Genomic DNA, 21061 nt, shown 5'->3' on the forward strand with positions numbered 1-21061 from the left:
GAACAGAAGGGAGCTTCCTTAACCTGGAAAGGACAAACATGAAAAACCTACCATGAACACCATACTCAATGGCAAAAGACTGAAAACTCAGCCTTAAGCTTTAAAACTTAAGATGAGGAACAAGCTAAGGATGGGCAACTTCCACCATTACTATTCAATACTGTACTGGAAGTCCTAGCCAGAGCAATGAGGCAAGAGGGAGGAAAAGGAGGGAGGTGGGCATCCAAGTTGGAAAGGAAGAAGTAAAATTATGTCCACTTGCTGTCAGCATCTCACATGTAGAAAATCCCAAAGAAGCTACAAAAAAAATAAACAGGTTCAGTAAAGTTGCAAGCATAAGATCAACACACAAAAATCAGTTGTTTCTACATACCACCAACGAACAATCCAAGAAGGAAATTAAAACGATTCCACTTACAACAGCATGCAAAAGAATAAAATACCTAGGAATGAATTTAAACAAGAAGGTAAAAGACTTGTATACTGAAAAGTACAGAAAAATGCTGAAATTAAAGAAAACTTAATTAAATGGAAAGACTTCCCATGTTTGTGGATTGGAAGACTTAATATTGTCAGAAGAGTAATGTCTCCCAAGTGATTTACAGATTCAATGCAATCCATATCAAAATTCCAGTGGTCTTTTTTGCAAGAATGGAAGCCAAACATAAAACTCATATGGAATCACAGAGGCCTCAAAAAACCAAAACCCACATTAAAAAATAAACAAACAAAACCCCCACAAAATCAGAGAGCTGTCATTTCCTAATTTCAAAACTTCCTATAAAATTACAACAATCAAAATATGTCACAAAGACCAATGGAATAGAACTGAGAGTTCAGAAATAAACCCAAATATCTATGGCCACCTAATTTTGAACAAGAATGCTAAGACAACTCAACAAGAAGATTAGTCTCTCAAGCAAATGGTGCTGGGACAAACCAACAATCACATGCAAAAGAATGAATTGAGCCCCATCTGATGGCATTTATAGAAATTAACTCAAAATTATAAACTATCTAAATATAAGATGTAAAACTATAAAAGTAAACACAGGAAAAACATTCACAACTTTAGATTTGGCAATGGAGTCTGAGATTTTATACTCTTAAGTGTGAATAACAAACAAAAATAGATAAATTGAACTTCATAAAAATAAAAAATTTTTACACATAAAAGGACATAATCATAATCAGAATATGATAAAACAATCTATGGGATGGGAGAAAATATTTGTAAGTCACACATCTGGTAAGGGTTTACTATCCAGAACATATAAAGAACTCCTAACTCCACAACAAAAGTCCAATTAAAAACAATCCAATTAAAAAATAGACTTAGGAAGTATATAGCCATTTCTCCAAACAGGGTATACAAATGGCCAATAAGCCTGGGAAATGTTCACTATCATTGGTCTTTAAGGAAAAGTATATCGAAACCTCAATGAGATACCATTTCATACTCACTAGGAAGGCTATTAAAAAAAAAATTTTTTTTAAGATTTTTTTATTCCTGAGAGAGAGCGAGAGAGAGAGAGAGAGAGGCAGAGACACAGGCAGAGGGAGAAGCAGACTCCATACAAGGAGGCCAATGTGGGACTCAATCCTGGTACTCCAGGATCACGCCCCAGGCTGAAGGCAGGCGCTAAACCACTGAGCCATCCAGGCATCCCCCCCACCAATTTTTTTAATGGAAAATAACAAGCATCAAGATGTTTGTGGGAAATAGGGGCCCTTGTACATTGTTGGTGGGAATATAAAATGGTGCAGCCAGTATAGCAAATAGTTTGGCAGTTCCTCGTAAACGTTAAAGACAGAATTACCACATGACCCAGCAATTCCACTCCTAGGTACACACCCAAAAGAAATCAAAACTGGAACTCCAACACGTACATGGACAAGGATGCTTATAGCAGCACGATTCACAGTAGCAAATAAGCGGAAGCAGCCCACATGTCTACCAACAGATGAACGAATAAACAAATTATAGCGTAGATGATCCTCACTGTTCATGCATTCCATATTTGTAAATTTGGCTACTCACTAAAATGTATTTATAAACCGAAAATCAACACTTGTGGCTTTCACATTCGTTCACAGACATGCACGGAGGGGTGAAAACTTTGAGCTTCCCGACATGCTCGTACCCAGCTGACACAGAACACGGTGGAGCTCTGCCTTCCTGTCTCAGCTCTCAGGCTGTAAACAGTGACCTTCTCGTGGTCTGTTCAGTGCCATAGTTTTCATATTTTGTGCTTTTTGTTGGTGATTTTGCTGTCTGAAAGAGCCCCAGGAATGAAGCTGAAATGTTATGTAGGGCCTAAATACGGGACGGCTGTGAGGTGCCTTACAAAGAAAATCCGTTCGACAGGCGTGGTTCAGGCAGCTGGCCGTGAGTTCAGAGTTAATGAAGTCACAGTACACATTAAATACGGTGTCTGTAGACGAAAACACACGGAACACATGGCCACATATCAATCAGTCGACAAACATGGGACCAGAGGCTCCCAGGAGCCCAATCCTGCATTCCCTTCCCCTGGAAACAGTGGCTCAGTTGTCACTAATTCTGTGCTGATGGGGACGTTACAGAACATGACCCCTGTGACTAAGGGGAATGGCCTCTGTAGCCACCACACGCTGCAGTGTTACTCAGTCATAAGAAGAAATAGAGCATCGACACACGCTGCAAAGCAGGGGAACCTTGGAAAAACAACACTGAGTGAAAGCAGCCAGACACCAAAGGACACACATTGTACGGCTCCTTTAAGATGAAGTGTCTGGAATAGGCAAACCCATGGGAGAGAAAGCAGGTTTGAGGTTATCAGAAGGTGCGGGTGGGGACAATGGAGAGATGGAAAATTTTGACTTTAAAATGGTTAACTACATGGGATCCCTGGGGGGGCTCAGTAGTTTAGCACCTGCCTTCGGCCCAGAGCGTGATCCTGGAGTCCCAGGATCAAGTCCCACATTGGGCTCCCTGCATGGAGCCTGCTTCTCCCTCTGCCTGTGTCTCTGCCTCCCTCCCTTTCTCCCTCTCTCTGTCTCTCATGAGTAAATAAAATCTTAAAGGAAAAAAATAAAATAAAATGGTTAACTACAGGGATGCCTGGGTGGCTCAGCAGTTGAGCAGAGTCTGCCTTTGGCTAAGGTCATGATCCCAGGGTCCTGGGATCAAAGCCTACACCAGGCTCACCACAGGGAGCCTGCTTCTCCCTCTGTGTCTCTCATGAATAAATAATTAAAATCTTAAAAATAAAATAAAATAGTTAACTGTATGTGAATTTCACCTCTATCGGAAAAGACTTTATTTGATAACTGTGGTATCATAGAAAGACATTTGGGCTTTGTTCCTGGTTCCTGGCACAGATCTCCAAAACCTTTGGAATGTCCTGAGTGATGGGGCAGCTTTGGTTCTAAGGAAGCCCCTAGACAGGGGTGGTGGGATGGGGCTGGTTGCCAGAAAGACCAAGCCTTGATGAAAAGACTGAATCTTCCAGCCCCACCTCCCAACTTCCAGAGACGGGTGAGGGGCTGAAGGCTGTGACTCACCAATGCCCAGTGATCTTAATCAATCATGCCTATGTAATGAACCTCCATAAAAACCCCTAACCAATGGGGCCTGGAGAGCACCACGTTGGTGAATTCAGGAGGTGCTGGGAGGGTAGCATGCCATGGGAGAACACAGAAGCTCTACACCTCCAACCTCACACACCTCTTCCATATGGTCGTTCTTCAATTGTATCCCTTATAATCAACTATTAAGTAAAACGTTTGTCAGAGTTTTCCAGGCTTTTCTAGCAAATTATGTAACCTGAAGAGGGGAGAACTCATCAGTTAAAAATATGGAAGGCCTGGGCTTGCAACTGGCATTTCAAGTGGGGGCAGTTCTATGGGGCCGAGTCCTTAACCTCTGGGGCCTGTCCTAGCTGCAAATAGATAATGTCAGAATTGAATCTAATTGTAGGACACTCAACCAGTGTCTGCAGAGTCAAAGCTGGAGAAGTGGCCTTAGAAAGGACACCTCCCATTTGGGGTCAGAAGTGGTATAATAAAAATGCTCACTAATGCACATAATATTATTCTTGTAGTAAAACAAAGCTCCCCCCTCCCAGTCCAATTTTTTTCCCGTTGGGGTAAAGGAGTGCTTTATGTGTAAAAGAACATCCTGCCAACAGGTCAGACCGAGTGCGGCCTCACATAAGTACTACTGCCAAACACCACATCAAGTAGAATTCCTTCATTTTACAGACAATGCCATAGTCAGGGTCAGGAGAGGCTAAAAACCCCTCAGGCTTACACGAGAAAATGTCCTGTGCTTGAGAAAGTGTTTTTTTTTTTTTTTTTTTTTTTTCCTGTGGGCAGAGATCCACCCCACTCACCAGAAAAGCTAAAGGTCATCATCTTTCTTCATCTCTGGAACCCTGACCTCCTCTGGGCCTGTGGGCCTCAGAAGCTGCTGTCTCCACTCACCTTTCTTACGCAGATTAACCAGCAGGAGAGGACACCATCCCCACAGCAACAGTAATAACACACGCTTACCAAATGCTCCTAAGTGATGGGCACTGGGCCAAGTCCTTTGCCTTTCATCTCTCTGAGTCTTCCCACCAGCCCTGAAAACCCCATCTTGGAGACAGAGAAACTGAGGCCCAGGGAAGTAACCTGTCCACTCACTTCCCCCTCTGCCTACTGTGTCAAAGATCAACTTCCCTCACCTACAGCTGAAGAAGAACCAAATGCAACCCTTGCCTACAGTCAGGGTGGAAAAGCCATCAGGAGATCCATTCATAATGCCCCTGCTTCAACCAGTACTCTAAACCTACAGAAGCTCCTTTTGCAGTGAACTGGTGTTCACTTCCCCACAACTGTCTGATTTTCACAAAACTTCAAAAACAGGGACCTGCATTCAGACACTGGCCCTGTCCCCCAGATGTAAGCAAACACCAGGATTTGTGACCAGCGGAAGCCCTAGCTCATGCCTGTCTGGGGTATGTATGTAACAGGTGTACATACACAATCACAGGCTCTGCTGGCTCGAATCTCAGTTCTGCCAATTACTGCGTGGCCTTCACCAAGTGACCGGCTATCCAGGAGCTCCTTCCTCCAGAGACTGGGGAGATCAGCTCCCGCCAGGCCTCCTCTGGAGACTCAGTAAGCACCTGCTTAGCAGAGCACCTGGCCCAGGGCACACACCCCACAGGACCTGTGTGTGGCTGGACTCACAAGTCCCTGGCCCCTCCCACAGCAGGCCTGCCTTCCTGGGCTTTCCCAGTGCAGGGCCGCCCTCTAGAGCTCTGGGGGCAAAACCTCCTCCAGGAACAGAGGAGTCCAGCGTTTGTCCTGAGTAAGAACATGCTGCAGTTCTGCACTCAGGCTCACAGAGGCACTGCTGCCCCAGGCACATGAGCCTCTACAGGAATCGGTCAGACAAGTCAACACCCAGGAACAGGATCTCCCCCCCCCTTTTTTTTAAACAGAAAAAAACAGCTGTGCACCAACAGATTTCAAATGGAAACACGAGCCGAAATTTTAAAAACCTACGATACCTAAAATGAGAGAACCATACTGTTAAGTAAATTGTACCTCAAGAAACCAGACTCCAACAAAACCTCTTAACTTGAACCAGAGGCCACCCTGGATTGCTGGACACACAAGGGTGGTGAGCTGCACACATGCGCCCTCTAAAGGGGCACCTGGGGAAGTGGCGGCATGCCAGGGAGGGCAAAGAGCTGGGACTAGAAGCTCCAGGGGCACCAGGTCCGCCCTGCCCTTGCAACACACACACACACACACACACACACACACACACACACACGCCTGCTCACTCCAAGTAAGAAAGTCCAGGGATCCTGAAAGAGCACACAGGGATTTAGAACACCCTCAGAGGGGTCCTCTCTGCTTCCTCCTCGATGCCCCAGTATAGGTGAAGGCGCTGTGCCCAGGAGGGACAAGTCCTACGGCCAAAGGCTCACCAGGAATTCCCTTTGTTCCCCACCAGGGGCAGGACGGAGGGGTGGAACCTTGGGAAATCAGTATGGAAGTCCGGCTGCAGGGCTCAAGAGGGCACTACGAGACCCTGAGACCCAGTGGCCCAGGGTGGAGACCTTCCCTGTGGCTCCTCTAGGGGTGCACGGGTTGCATCTGCAAATTGGGTTTCATAACACCTGGGGCTTCTGCATGTGGCTGGCCTAGGTCTCCCCCACCGCACAAGGCTGAGAAGGGGGTCTCAATAAACAGCGCCAACCACGCCCACCCAAACACCCCCCAACACGTAGCCAGCCCCACAAAGCCACCTGCCAAGCCAGAGGACTGCAAAGGTCAGGCACTTGATTCTCCCTCCAAGAGCTCCCTGGCCACCCTCAGATACGTGGTATGACTGAGATTCGATACACACAGGGTAACTCAGCCTGGAGGGCCGCTCTCACGTGCAGTTCCCACGCAGACCAAAACATAAAAAGGGAGAGAAGCGCCTCTTCTCAGGGACAAGTGTTCTTAATCACTGAAATGATCTCCTGGCGTTGGGAGGTGAACTTCACTTCATGAAATCCCAGGTAGTGGACGTGCCAGAAGGGAGGAAATGCTGGGCCACCTCGGCTCTCCGCCAACCTGCTGTGTAAGCTGGAGCAGGAGACACTCTCTCTGGGGCTCAGTCCATAGCAATCTTGAGGGGCTTGGAGACACAGGGGCCTGGCTCCAGCCTCAAAATCAGAAAAAAATGCTGCTCTGGTAAACAACCTAAGTACCCACTGAAGGATAAATGGATCAAGAAAACGTGGCAAGCGCTCACACAAACAGCGGAATATTATTTGGCTTGGGGTTTGGGCCTTGGGAAATCTCAATGGGCTTGAAATTTTGAAGAAGAAAATCCTTCACAGATGAACCTGGAGAAATTATGCTAAGTGAAATAAGCCAGACAGAGAAAGACAGACACCAACTGTATCACTTATATGTGGGACCTAAAAAATAAAAAATTCTAGAAAGAGTAGAAAGTAGTTATCAGAGGCAGTGGGGAGAGGTTGGTGAAAGGCTGCAAATGTTCAGCTGTAGGTGAATAAGGTCTGAGGATCTGATGTGTAACATGGCGACTATAGCTCGTAATTTACCATTACCTGAGATTTGCTGAAAGAGTAGAGCTTAAGTGTTCCCCCCCACCCAACCCCCACCCAACAAAAGGTGGTAGATGTGTTAGTTGAAACAATGGCGAAAATCCTCTTACAAATATATGCAACTGCCAAATCACCACGTGCCGCACTTTAAATGTCTTATGATTTTGTCAGTTACACCTCAATGAAGCTAAAAACAAACAAAAAAACCCAACGCTTCTGTGTCCTGTAGTGACTGGCAGCCCCGATGGAGCAGTCCTTACAGGTGCCCACGAGCTCCCACAGAGCCCAGGGAAGACAGAAAGCAGCCCGTAGGCCCAGGTGGGGCTTCCAGCAGCGGACTCTGCAGGCGAGGTGAGGGGTGAGATGTTAAGGGCTGGGGCTGCTGCCTCCCTGCCCAACGCTGAGCACTACCCCTCCTCTAGAGGGTGAGCGCCCCAGAAGGCTCCGTGCGGCTCATGGGCAAGAAGCTGGAACAGAGTCTGGATGGTCCCCAAGACCCCTCCGAGCTGCCATGCCTTCTGTGGGGGTATGTGAAACTGAGCAGCATCCCCCAGCCGGCTGGAGAGGCCTGGGGCAGCGACAGCCACTAACAGAGGCCATAGAAACCACCACAGGACAGGTGCCAGCTAAGGCACAGGCATCAAGTGCTCCTGCCTCTTGCCAACATCTCGAGAGAAAACCTGGACAGCAGCAAGGGTCCCTGGGCCAGGAGAAAGGGCTCCACAAGCCAGTGCCACTGATGCAGCCATGCACAGCCTCTGTGCGGGACTTCCTCCCTTGGGCTCAGCCCCAGCCTCCTGTCAGGCCCTTAGGGGATACCAGGAAGCTGCATGGGTGCCACCAGTGCCCAGGTGGCTGCAAACACAGCTCCCAGTAGAAACAGGAAGGTCTGTGTGTCAGGGACCAGAGAGCAGACAGGTCTCAGGAAACACAAAGGCCTTGCTGGCCTGGGGGACCCCAAACTGCTTCTAAACCTCAAAGGAATGAATCTAGTTAACCCAGAGATGAGCTGTCCCACACCAGCTGCCCTCAGAACACCAGTGCACATGAATACCAAGAGCTTTCTGCAAATGGACTCAAGCTCCCCAGCCATCAGCAGGCTGCTTTTGTCCACTCCCAGCACAGGCTCCCCTCCAGGGAGCTAAGAGGCCAGTGACACCTGCCTAGAGACTCACCCCAGCAGGAGTCCCACCTCCACAGTCCCTACCCCCTCTTCCATGCTCCTGGAGCACTGAGAGGCCTCCCCAGGCTGGACTTCGGAAGACTGCCCTACTGCCTGCTGCAGGGCCCGGGCCCAGCCCCAGTCCCAGCAGGGTGGTCTCTCCTCTCCTCCTCTGCCCTTGCTGAAGAGACATGGAGCCTTTGCCCCACACACAGGCTGGCCTCCTCTTTCAAGAGTGGCCACTCCCTTGGCCTGGGGTCTTGTCCCCCAAAAGTCTCGGGATGATCCAGGCTTCTGTGACCTGGGCCCAAGACGGGCCACAGCCAAATCCCACTGAGTTATACCGGCGAAATGGCACTTGGCTCCCAGTAGGTTAGCACACCTGAGCACCATTCCCACAGGCCCTTGCTGCCTGGTGGTTTGCAGAAGAGCCAGGTATAAACAAGGGACTCATTAGGCAAGTGGTGGCATCGGCTGGCCTCCCAGGGAGCTCTCTCCTTCCTAAAACAAGGAAGAGCTGCCTACAGTCTAGCTGTGCCTATGGAAAAGCACATCTCTGAGCCAGGAAAGCTCACCATGGCCTCTTGGTGGCGCCTGTGAGGAGCAGAGGCAGGCTGCAGAAAGGCTCTTTTTTTTGTTTTTGTTTTATTTTAATCCCTGGGCTTTAAAAAAAAAAATGCTATGGTCTGAATGTGACCCGTAAAATTCCTTATGTGGAGTCCTAACTCCAGGAGGTGATGGAATGAGGAGGTGGGACCTCAGAAGGTGATCAGGTCCTGGGGATGGAGCCCTCTTAAATGGGATGAGTGTTATGGAAGAGACTGGGGCACCTGGGTGGCTCAGTCGGTTAAGCGTCTGCCTTTGACTCAGATCATAATCCCAGGGTCGAGTCAGGCTCCCTGCTCAGTGGGGAGCCTGCTTCTCCCTCTGTCCCTCTCCCCACTCATGTTTTTTTATTCTCTCTCAAATAAATTAACAGTAATAATAATAATAATAATAATACCCCACACAGACCTCATGAGGACAGAGCAAGTCTGTGACCCAGAGAGGGCCCTCCCCTGCTGAGTGGTCAAACTGATCTTGGGCGTCCCAGCCTCCAGAACTGTAAGCAGTAAATTTCTGTTGTTTATATAGCAGCCCAGACGAAATAAAACAACACATGTAAATATATATATACATTGTGTTTAAAAAAAACACATGGAAGAAAATAAAACAAAAACCCCTTACAATCCTACCACCCAGATTACCTTTTAACATTTTTGGTGGACCCAATCCCTTTTCTCTATGAATAATATACATAAGCTTACTTCTTTCACTCAACAATATTAACCCCCCCACCCCCACCCCCCCAGGTCATTGAAGGTTCTGTACAGATGCACCATAAACACATCTAATCACCGGCCTACCATTGGACGTTTACGTAATTCCTGCATCTTGGCCACTGCTCCTGGCCCGGTGACTAAGCCCCTGAGACCATCCACAGAACCTGGCCCTGTCGCGGCATGTCATGGCTGACACACACCTACAGGGCAACTGAGTGGGAGGCCATGTCCGCCTGCACTCCCCACCGCTGTCCCAGCAGGCCAGTTCCCCAGCCCCACCTTTCACAGGAGATGGACACCACACTCCGTGGAGCCAGCACACTACCCAATGTCTGCGCCGAGTGATTCCAACGTGCATCCCTGGCTCGACCTCCCCCTCTGTGAACCGTGTGTCCTTCTAACTGCTATTCCAGGATCCTACCTTGTTTTTGAAGTACACCTCGATGGGCATGATGAAGCCAGCGTAACCCGACTCCTCCACTTTGTAAGGGGGCTCCTTGCACACTAAAAAGAAAGGGAAAAATGCATCATCAGCTTCCCGCACATTCCAAGGCCCAGCCGCCAGCAGCAGTAAACTGGTGGCCCCTCCGTGCCTCTTCTCGGGGGCTCAGCTGGCCTCACAGGACTGGCTTTTCAGGAGGCCAGCTCCCCCTGGGAGTGTCGAATCCCATGGAATCCGAAGCACCGCAGGGCAGAGAAGGAGCAGAGCAGGAGAAAGGTGACCCCGCCACAGGAGGAAAGCCACTGAGGGGTGCAGGAAGGGGCCTGAGACTAGCTAAGACAGAGGAGCCACTGCCAGCCACAGGCCGCACAAGTTCAGCCAAATCAGGGCAGTGAGCATAACTCGGGTAAGGTGCCAGACCCTGTGGGGCCCCAGCACCCACAGCAGGGAGGACAGCATCCACTGCCTGCCACTGCTCAAATACTGGAACAGAGGCCCAGCTGGGTGCCAGTGACACAGACACGGGGAGATGGGAGATGGTGAGTCTCTGCTAGGACTCTCCGGGGTTCCATTTTAGTGCCTAACAAAGGCATTCCCAAGTGACTGAATGGAGACTTGTTAACCCCAGAGATTAAAAAAAAAAAAAAAAAAAAAAAAGAAAAAGTGAAACTGAAAAGAACAGCAAAGTACAAGTAAAATGACCTCTAGCAACCACGCCCTCCAGAATGAACCTCAATGTTTTGCTATGCATGCTGTCAGGAAGATACTGTTCTCCTGCCTGTTTTTTCTTTCTTTCTTTCTTTCTTTTTTTTAATAAATTTATTTTTTATTGGTGTTCAATTTACCAACATACAGAATAACACCCAGTGCTCATCCCGTCAAGTGCCCCCTCAGTGCCCGTCACCCATTCACCCCCACCCCTGTTCTCCTGCTTTTAAGAAAAATCAGAGACGCCTAGGTGGCTCAGCAGTTGAGCATCTGCCTTCAGTTCAGGTCGTGAATCTGGGGTCCTGGGATCGAGTCCCATATCGGGCTCCCTGCGAGAAGCCTGCTTCTCCCTCTGCCTATATCTCTGCCTCTCTCTCTCTCTCTCTGTCTCTCATAAATAAATAAAATCTTAAAAAAGAAAAAAAAGGGGATCCCTGGGTGGCTCAGCGGTTTAGCGCCTGCCTTTGGCCCAGGGCGCAATCCTGGAGTCCTGGGATCGAGTCCCACGTCAGGCTCCCGGCATGGAGCCTGCTTCTCCCTCCTCCTGTGTCTCTGCCTCTCTCTCTGTCTATGATAAATAAATAAATAAATCTTTAAAAAAAAAAAAAAAAAGAAAAAGAAAAATCAGAGCAGTACAAGTCAGCTCCCCTGGTCCTCCACCCCTCCCTCTCCAGAGGCAATCACTATTGGGAGACAGGAAAACATCCTGCCAATCATGAAAAACCATTAAGCACATGTCTGCACCAGTCAGGTAATTCTTAAGTGGGCCGGAAACTGCTGGAAAACAGTGCATGGAACATAATGAAAAAGGATTCTTACAAATTAAAATGGTGTAAGGTTTTTCTTTGAAAAAAATCTTTTCAGCTCTGAGGTACCTCATCCAGTATCACACGTTAAAGATCTCATGACTCTCATCTGTCCCAACAAAGCTGGCCAACAGGGTAGGTTTGGAATAACTAGGGACCTTCAAAGGCAGGGCCAGCTGAAAAGTCTTGTGCGGGACCCCAGTCTTCAAACCACAAGGGAGGAAGGGACCAGCTTGTGGCTCAGGCTGCAGGAGCCCCTCTGGTCTCATTGACCAGGGCAGTCTGGCGCCACAGGACAGCCACAGGGCTGTGAGCTGGCCTTGGCTCCTGGAACCTTGCCTGAGGCTCCCTCCACCCCATCCCACCCTCCCCAGCTGAAGACCCTGCTCCCTTCAAAGTTGAGCTGGAGGCCAGCTACCAGCTCCCCAGCGGTGCGCTCACTGGGCACTCTAGTTGCCAGTCCCCACACCCAGCCACAGCAAACACTTCCTGAGGGGGCAGGACCTCGTACACCGTTGGTATGTGAGACTTACTCAACTGGACTGACTTCCCCACCAGGTATCGGGGGAGGGGGAAAGGGGCTCCCAAAATAGCCCCAGGATATGCCATAGCACACAGCATAACCTCCTGGAGGCCAGTGGTGTCCCTGGCTGCCTCTGTCCAGCACCCTGAACACTGTTACCTGACATCAGGGAATATATGTGAGTTATTATTGCTACCAAATACAGCAGTAACTGCATCCATTCATCCACTCTGGCACTGTCTACATCTGGCAGTGTCAGGTGCCAGAGTGAGGACAGAGGAACAAGGACAGGCTTGGCTTACTCTGGATGTCACCACCCTCAGTCTGATGGTCAGCTCACGTAGAAGTAAGGAGCAGCCCTGCCTCCAGGACAACAAGCTGAGTCAACAGGTAGTAAACCCAGGTGGCCTAGGAACACTATCACAGGTGAGGTCAGCAGCCAATCTCTATTCCAGGCAGTGTCCTTCTGCTCCTCAGACATCCTCCTGTGGAGGCTGTGCACCCCAAACCACCTCCTATCCCCCCTTTTAAACCTGCATCTCTGAGCATCCCAGAGCTCAGGACCCAGGCTGCCCACCCCCTCCAAAGGATCCGAGGCCACCTTGACTCCTCCCTCTCCCAGCTCACCTGTTGGGAAGTGCTATCACATCTACCTCCAAAACACTTTGGGAAGCACCCACCGTCCCGACACCCTACGCCTCTGCTCCAGCCTAGACACCCTGCCTCTCAAATGTGTTACCACCCAGCACCTCACTGGCTACACTGCCTCAGGCTCGCTCCTGGGTATCTTCTGCAGAGGCAGCTGTAATGATCATTCTAAACTGTGAACCGGACCATGTCCCCAATGGTCCCCACTGCCTTCAGGACCAATCTCAAGCCCCTCAAGGGTGTTGCAAGGTGATTCGTCATGACCAGCCTCTTCTCTTGCCAGCCTGGCCTTGGGTCCTAGATCCAGCCACACTGATCCTCTCACATCACAGATCATTTCCTTCTGATGACCTCATCTTGAAATTGGGGGGTCCACTCCCTAAACCAGAAGCCCACTGGTCAACAAAACCTACCCTGCCTTACAAAGAGCTCTCAGTGAGGGTTCCCACCTGTAGGAAAGAGCCCAAAGAAACAGGAGAACACATGAGAACTTAGGGAAAAAAAACAACAAGCTAGAGCCAATGTCCTCAGATCCAAGATATGCCCAACAAATAAAAACAAAATATTTTAAAAAGGCCAGTTAGAGAGTAGGAAAAGGCTCTTGGATGTCAGACTACTTACAAAAGTGCTTTTATAACTCAAAAGAAAGACTAGAAAGTAAAGTTGAGGAAACCTCCCAGGACACAGTGCAAAAAGACACATTTTTTTTTTTAATTTTTATTTATTTATGATAGTCACAGAGAGAGAGAGAGAGGCAGAGACACAGGCGGAGGGAGAAGCAGGCTCCATGCACCGGGAGCCCGACGTGGGATTCGATCCCGGGTCTCCAGGATCGCGCCCTGGGCCAAAGGCAGGCGCCAAACCGCTGTGCCACCCAGGGATCCCAAAAAGACACATTTTTAAAGGAGAAGATGTAAAGAAACAATTCAAATTAAACAAATAATAACAACAGCTAATATTTATAAAGCACCAACTGTATGCCAGGCACTGTTCTTAAGCACTTTATACATATTAATGCATTATTCCTTAGGACAACCTTGAGACAGACAATTGCTTCTGTTTTACAAATGAAAAGATTTAAGCATGGGGGGGGGGGGGGGGCTAAGTAAGAAGCATCCCAGAAAGAAAAAAGAAAAAATAGAAAGAAATTGTCAAAGAAGTGGAAGAAAACTTTTCAGAGTTAAAAATGAAGCACACCAAACAGCAACATTAAGAACAACAAAAAGACCTCAGAGACAATGCTTATAAAAAATATCCTAGTGCTTCTAGAGAAAAGTAAACAAACTAAAGAGGTCATCTGCAGTACCATCAAAACCCAGAAGCATTGGATTCCTTGGAAGACAATGAAGCAGTATTTTAAAGTTCTCAGTGATAGCAAGTCTCAAACTAAAATATTATACCCAACCGAACTGTCAGTCAAGTAAGAGACCCAAATAAATGGCTCTCTCCAATGTACTAGAAGTCAGAATTTATTTCCCATGTGTCTCTCTTCAGAAATTGCTTAAATAATTAGTCTCTTGGGATATTACTTTAGAAATTCCTCTAGTAAAACAATAAGCCAAAACATAGGGTAATAGATAAATCCCCCAGGAGACCAATAAAGTCCCAGGATAATGGCTAAAGAGGTGGCTTTGACAGCTGTCAATCCTAATTAGAGAAGGAAGATAAAGAGAACCAGAAAGAAATATCCAGGAGGGGGAAGAAAAAAACTCCAAAACTCCACTAAATAAAGGAAATGATTGAGAGAATTTGAAAACAGTGAGGCTCTTCAGACATCAAAGAACACCACAAGGAAAAAAAAAAAAAAAAAGAACACCACAAGGAGAAAAAAAAAGAGAGAAGCAAATTACTTAAAGTTATAGCCCCAACGTGAGGCAAAGTAAATAGGAATAATTTTAACCAAGAAGGATTTAAAAGGACCCATTTGACCTTGACGTGACCTTGAGTATTCTCCTTTGGGTGGCCTGGAGCTCAGAGGGTGAATGAAATGCTGGCAACATGACCAGCCCAACAGGGAACAGAATCAACAGCACAGTTGGTTTCCAACTTCTAGAATTAACCCCTAATCTGGGAGCAGAAGTATAACCCCCAAAAGGAGGGGTGTAAGGTTCAAGGAAAGACAGGGGTGTTTAGGTCTTCTCTTTGAGGTGGAAAGTCACAAAGCATGGACAAAAGTTGACAAGGCTGGAAAAGCCATTCATTCACTCAATAAATATTTAGTAAGCACCTACTGTATCCTTTCAACACCAGGGTCACAGCAGCAAACTGCATATAGGAAGACATAAATCTCTCACTTGGGGGAGGAAGGAAGATGGACAAGATGAGTAACATGTATAATATGTTAAGATGGGGCTAAAGAGGGAAAAAAAAGAAAGAAAAGAAAAAGGCCATGAAGCATGTGGCATGTGGGTGGCTGAGCAAAGAAACCGGGAGTTAGAGCCAGCAGCAGCCAGAGGTCTTCCTCAAAGGGTGACGGGAGCCCCCGCTGGAGGAGGTCAGCAGGTTTGCCTCCTTGTTCAAAGTCACAAAGATAATCACTGAACACAAGTCACTCACCTACAAAACGAAAGAAGAGACGCTAGAGGGAGGGCTTAGGACAGGGCTTGGAAGTTAAAAACATGGTTTTAATTTGGAAAATCAAGAAATAAGTAGCAAATCTCCTTCCACTACTCAAAGACGTTGGGGAAGGAGACACCCAGAAAGGACTTGAGAGCCCAGGGCAGCAGGGCCAGTGTGAGACAGGAAGGGAAACTTCCTGCTCTCCACACTCCTGCTGGGTTTGTTGTGAGCACATGTTTGATTTAAAAAACATTTTTTAAGTACATCAAGTGTAATTTAAGAGAGACCTGTATGAAATTCACTCTCTCTTTAACCCAATCCATGTCTCATTGACAATTGGCAAGATGTGTGTCACCGACACGGTAGTGTTCACTATTCAGCACACTTGGGGCAGCTGCTCTCAGCATACAGGTGTCCGCATTCCCAGACTTCACAACCAGCATGCTTCAGCTATGGATCACACCTCTGCCCCCAAACTGACACATTCAGAGAGTGCCCCCCACTCACCACCCCATGTCTGAGGTACCTGGAAATCAGCGTGTGCTGCTTCCATGTGACCACAGCCGGCTATGGGGCCTCTCTGAACCTCAGTGAACACATCTACCTTGCAGGGATTCTGGGAGGCCCCAGGGCTGTCACAAACATGGCGCGTGGCAGACAGCAACTGCATGATACACACAAACTGCCATTTGTGTGTGTTACTTCTGGTGGCTACTTGGCTACCGGCCCAGGCAGGGTGGGGTGAGGACAAAGCTGGATGGAACCATCACCCTGGGGCCACCCCAGAGAGAAGGAGAGGAGATAGGTAAGGGCGACAGTGAAGAACTGGAGAGGAACATGCCAAAGGCAGCACAGAGGCCTCGCCCAGGACGGCGGCCTTGCCAGCAGGTGGATACCTCTGAGCAAATGGGCATCCCGGGTGCCCCAGCCCCCAGGCCAGTGTGCAGATCCTGCTTTAAAGCACAGGCTGTGCAGTGGGCCCTCTGGAGCCTGTCTTCCACTGTCAGGGCATTGGAGGGAGAACAAACAGGGACCCCGCACAGGAGAACTTAGCAGGAAGCACCCAGTAAGGGCTGCGGATTATTACTATTAAAAGTGCTTTACAGACATCTGCTGTTGTAGAAATCAGAGCTGCTCTCCTCCAGGACAGGAAGGAAGGAAGGAAGGAAGGAAGGAAGGAAGGAAGGAAGGAAGGAAAATGAGCCCAAGTAAAGACCCAAGGAAGAAGAAATAAGGGAAGGGAATAGCTGAGAGCTAATGGAAGAAACCGGAAGAAAAAGAAATGACTACCACACAGCTAGGAATCTCCAGTTGCTGTCCCTTGTGAACCAGAACTTTCTCCATGTGTAACAGACATCATTTCCCCACCAGACCACAAGCCACTTGCTGGCACAGGCACAGGCCCCCAGGGGATCCCACGCTGTGCTCCTGCTTCAGCCTGAGGCCATCCACGCCAGCCCCTGCTCAATCCCCATGGCCCCAAGGCCCCCAGCACTTGGGGTGGAGAGCTCAGAAGCCTCTCTCCCCGCCCTGAAGCACTTTTCCAGCAAAAAAAGTCCTTCTCTCCTTTATCAACACATCCATCCACGAAACCACTTACTAGACCCCTGTGAGGTGACACAGGTCACCTGGGAGACTCAATGGTAAGAAAAGCAGACACGGCCCCGGGCCCCAAAGAGCTAACAGGAAGGTCTCCAACTTCATTCCCAATTCCCCAGGAAGGATTCTGTGACCATCCCCCCCACACCTCTCCGCCCCATCAGACTACTGGGCCACAGGTAACGGAGACCTGTGCGGGGATATAGGTAGGAGGCACTTAGTGCTGCTCAACCGACAGTGGTCTGAGGGATGGAGCAGGGACGGAAGACACAGAAAACAAGACGGCAGGGAAATGAGAACCTTCATGCTTTTCGACCCAAATATCACGAATTCTTAAACCGGCATCTCTCATCAAATGTCGGCCCAATAAGCAATCTCCTGATTACTCACCAGGTGGGAGTAAGTGGCCCTTCCCACCCACGGGCCACTGGCTATGTTCTCTGGATGCCTCTCAGAGCCCAAGTCTAAACAATGACACAAGGCACAGTCACCAACTCCTTTGGGCTTTCCCTACAATGAGCTCTTCGGCTGAAGAAGCAGAATGGAGGGAGGAGAACCATTTTATGTTACCGTCGGAGAAGGGCTGCATCCTGGCTGGATACCTCCCTGCGAGCGTGGAGAGGGGTGCAAGCCAGCGGCTCAGAGTGCAGCCCGGCTGGTCCCGGGGAGGGGGTGGAAACAAGCCTTTCCAGGAATGATGAGACATGCGTTATGTCACAACACTCGGTCCCGCCGGGCTGGGGGCACTCACCTCGCTTGGGCTTGGGGAAGCTGTCATGCAGCCGGAAGACCACTTTCTCCACGAAGTGCTGGATTTCACATTGCTCGGGGCCACGGACAAACACCATCCAGTCGTGGGTGAACCCCTCTGTGGTGGGCTTCTTGCGCAGTTGGGCACGGTGTCCCAGCTCTAACTTGACCTGGACAGTGCACTGGAGGGAGACAGAGGCAGGCACAGGTCAATGAGGAGCCCAGAGCAGGGGACTGTGAGATGTCCCACCCCATCACCTACGGTCAACGCTGACCGCAGGAAATGAAGACTCACCACCAACACAGCCATGGGATTCCCAACCCACAGCTTCTAGTGGACCAGGCTCCATGTGAGCTGCTTGGCAGGCCCCCTCTCCCCAGCCTGCCCACTGGAGGCCCTGCACTTCCTCCCATCCTCCCCTTCATCCTCCATCCCAGTCAGACAATCTCCCCGCTGTCCCTCCAACAAGCCCTGCTCGTTCCTATCTCAGGGCCTTGGCATCTGTGGTTCCCTCAGCCTCAGGTGCTCTTTCCCTAGGCCTTTCCGGGGTTGGCTCCTTCCTGTCACTGAGGTCTCAGCTTGAATGTCACCTCCTCTGGGAAGACCCCTGGCCATGCAATATGAAAGCACCCACCACCACTCCCGTTACTCTGTGTCGCATCGTTATATCCTTAGCATCTGTCACTACTGGAGACCATCCTGCTCACAATCTGTTGGCTCTGCTCTGACGTCTGACTCTTGGGGGTGGCTCCTTGTCCAGAGCTGGAATCCTCACCAAGAGCTCTCTGAATACAACTCTCCCAGTGTGACCCAGAGGGCAGTTACTTCATTTTACAAATGAGGAAACTAAGGTCCCAGGATTGCGCTGCCAAGCCGCACACAGTCAGCTGGTAGGGAGCAGGGCCGGGATTCGAGGGCAAGTGTGTGTCCCCTGAGGGCCTGCTCCCTGAGCCCCTCTGCCATCTCCCCTCCCTGGTCAAGTCACCCAAGCTCCTCGATTAAAGCGTGTTCGCTCCTCTGCCCCATGGAATGCTTCTGGAGAACAGAGACCCTCGGGGTCACCAGAGACCACACAGACACTGGCTTTCAGTTTTAAAAGCAGAACGGTGGTTCATGGTGAGAACGGAGGCACCAGGAAGAAGCCACATGGGGACAGGTCCCAGGTGGACCCGCCGCCTCGGCAGTCGGGCTCCCTTCATTACACACGTGCGTGACGCTGTGCCTGAAATGGAACATAGCTCGTGCCAGTTCTACTCCAGTGAACACAAAGCCACAAAACTTTCAAGGCACTCACAACGCCTAGGTGGGCCAAAACCACTGACAGGGAACCCACTGTCAACATCCACTCGGGTCTGTAAGATCCTCCCCAGGCTTCTCATAGATACAGCCTGACACCTAGTATCAAATGCAAGAATGTTACAAAGAAAGCGGAGGCCAAGTGGACACTTGTTCCTAAGTGCTGAGGCAGCCAAGAGCAAGTTGCTGGGTAGCACAGCCCACACTTCCCCACAGAGCCCCCCCTCCAGGAGCCACCCTCCCCGCCACCCCCGCCAGACCGCCTGCTGTCCTTTGGACCCCCTTTCTCCCCAGCTGACCTTGTGTGTCCTCCTGCCTCTTCTGTGATTCCTCCCCCAGGGAGCAGACCCCACCACGGGCGTCCACCCTTCCTCCTCACCCTCAGGCACTGCCAGGAAAGAAGGACAGACACCAACTATGGCTCTGCTGGTCTGGCTTTCAGGGGCTCACCACTCCTTCAGAATAAAGTCCAAACCCTCAGCGCACCCCGCATTTCCCACCTGTTTCCTCAAGCCTGAAATGCTCATCCTTTTTCACTTTTTCAGTGTATTGAAGTCAGAGTGCGTCCTGCCATCCACATGTAGGTTTTACGTGCTGCGGTGCACATGCGCCCACGCACGCGCACACACAAACCATCCCCAAGCTGGTGGCATGCCTCAGAAGCTCCACTGGAGTCTGGGTACAATCCAGTCCACAGCACCCACTTCATCCCCACCCTGCTGCTCCTTGGCTGCTCACTGCTGCCTCCGCAGGGACCGCATCTAGCTCTTCCTTTTACTTCTGTCTTGGAACCACCATACACGAGGCGTCAATAATACCAGAGAGTTTAAACTAGAGAGCCCTCTTGGATCAGCACATTCTAAGTGGTACTTTCCAAGAGGGAAGGGCCAGCAAGGACACTGATAAGGACAGGGTGATCCCAGGATACGGAAGAGCTGGCAGGAGGCTCTACACACAGAGGGGGCAGTTGTGAGCCACGGGGTAGGCGATCCCCCAGCCGAGGATGGCAGCTGCTGTGGGGCTCCACAGGGAAAAGAGCAGGGATTCGGCGCACCCGTGGCCACCAGAGGGATGGGTGGGGATCAGGACGGAGCATTTAGATTCCACACAGCAGAAGTGACAGTCGATTGTAAGCAGATGATGGATGCAAGGAAACAGTATCTGAGGCAAAAATTCCCCGGCCATTGTATACAGTTTAACGCTGAAGGCAGAAAAAGGACAGACGGACAAACAACAAGACTGCACGGGGGCAACCAGAGGGAGTGGCTGGAAGAAGAGATTCAGTCGAGTCTGAAATGGGAGAACTGGCAGGACTTAAGAGTGGATGGAGGGGCGCCTGGCTGGCTCAGTCAGCAGAGCATGCGGCATGTGATCTCAGAGTCACAAGTTCGAGCCCCCCATTGGGTATAGAGATGACATGAGGGATAAGCTAACAATCTTAAAAAGAAAAAAAAAACAGTGAATAGAGGAGAGACAAGGAAGCTCACCCCAAGACCCAGGGCACTGGGACGCTGCTGATGCCGAGTGCTGGCGTGGAGGGGCAGCGGGGACAGGTGATGGGCTGCTCACGGGGAAACACCACACCAGAAGCTAGAGACGAGGGACTAAACATCTGGATAAACAAGTAATGCTCAAATCAAACACAAGCACCCGCCTGCAGAGCATTGCATATGGGCCACGTTCAACGTAAATGAACCTGAACGGTATTTTCGTTCCCCCGAGTGGACTGCAATCCCCAGATGCCCTTACACGCGGTACAGAAACTCTGCCTTGGTCGCCCACCTGTCTTCACACTGAGAAATCAGGGGACATTCCCTGGATTGCTGGGAGGGCTACAGGTGAACTAAATGCGTCTGACCACAACCATACACCGGCAAACGACTCTGACTTTTGGTTCTTCGGAGTTCGCCGCTGTGTCCTGGAGTCTGCTATTTACCACTCGGGCTGCCTTCCCAGCATTTCTGATGAGCTGGGGCTCCTACCCAGGGCACACAAGGGGCAGGGCAGTTATTGTGAAAGAATGGAAGACCACAGTTCCGTCGGAGAGGGAGAGAATGAAGTGCCAAAAAAACGCTCCAGAGGCCAAAGTAAACAGGAAGGTTGGGAAGCGGCGCTGGGTGATCTCGGCAGCTGGCAGACCGTGCC

General features: G+C 49.9%; 1 protein-coding gene across 2 annotated transcripts in view; it reads right to left on the reverse strand.

Annotated features, from left to right (window-relative positions):
* Window positions 1–21061, reverse strand: part of MLLT1 (MLLT1 super elongation complex subunit) — a 67369-nt gene that overhangs the window by 40390 nt on the left and 5918 nt on the right. For both annotated transcript variants that reach the window (XM_041762067.1, XM_041762066.1), the window contains exons 2-3: window positions 17621–17801; window positions 10006–10088 (exon numbers count right to left, since the gene is read on the reverse strand). In XM_041762067.1, the coding sequence (XP_041618001.1) occupies window positions 10006–10088; window positions 17621–17801 (264 nt within the window). The remainder of the gene's footprint in view (window positions 1–10005; window positions 10089–17620; window positions 17802–21061) is intronic.

Source organism: Vulpes lagopus, chromosome 7 (genome assembly GCF_018345385.1).
Source record: "Vulpes lagopus strain Blue_001 chromosome 7, ASM1834538v1, whole genome shotgun sequence".
NCBI classification, from domain to species: Eukaryota; Metazoa; Chordata; class Mammalia; order Carnivora; family Canidae; genus Vulpes; species Vulpes lagopus.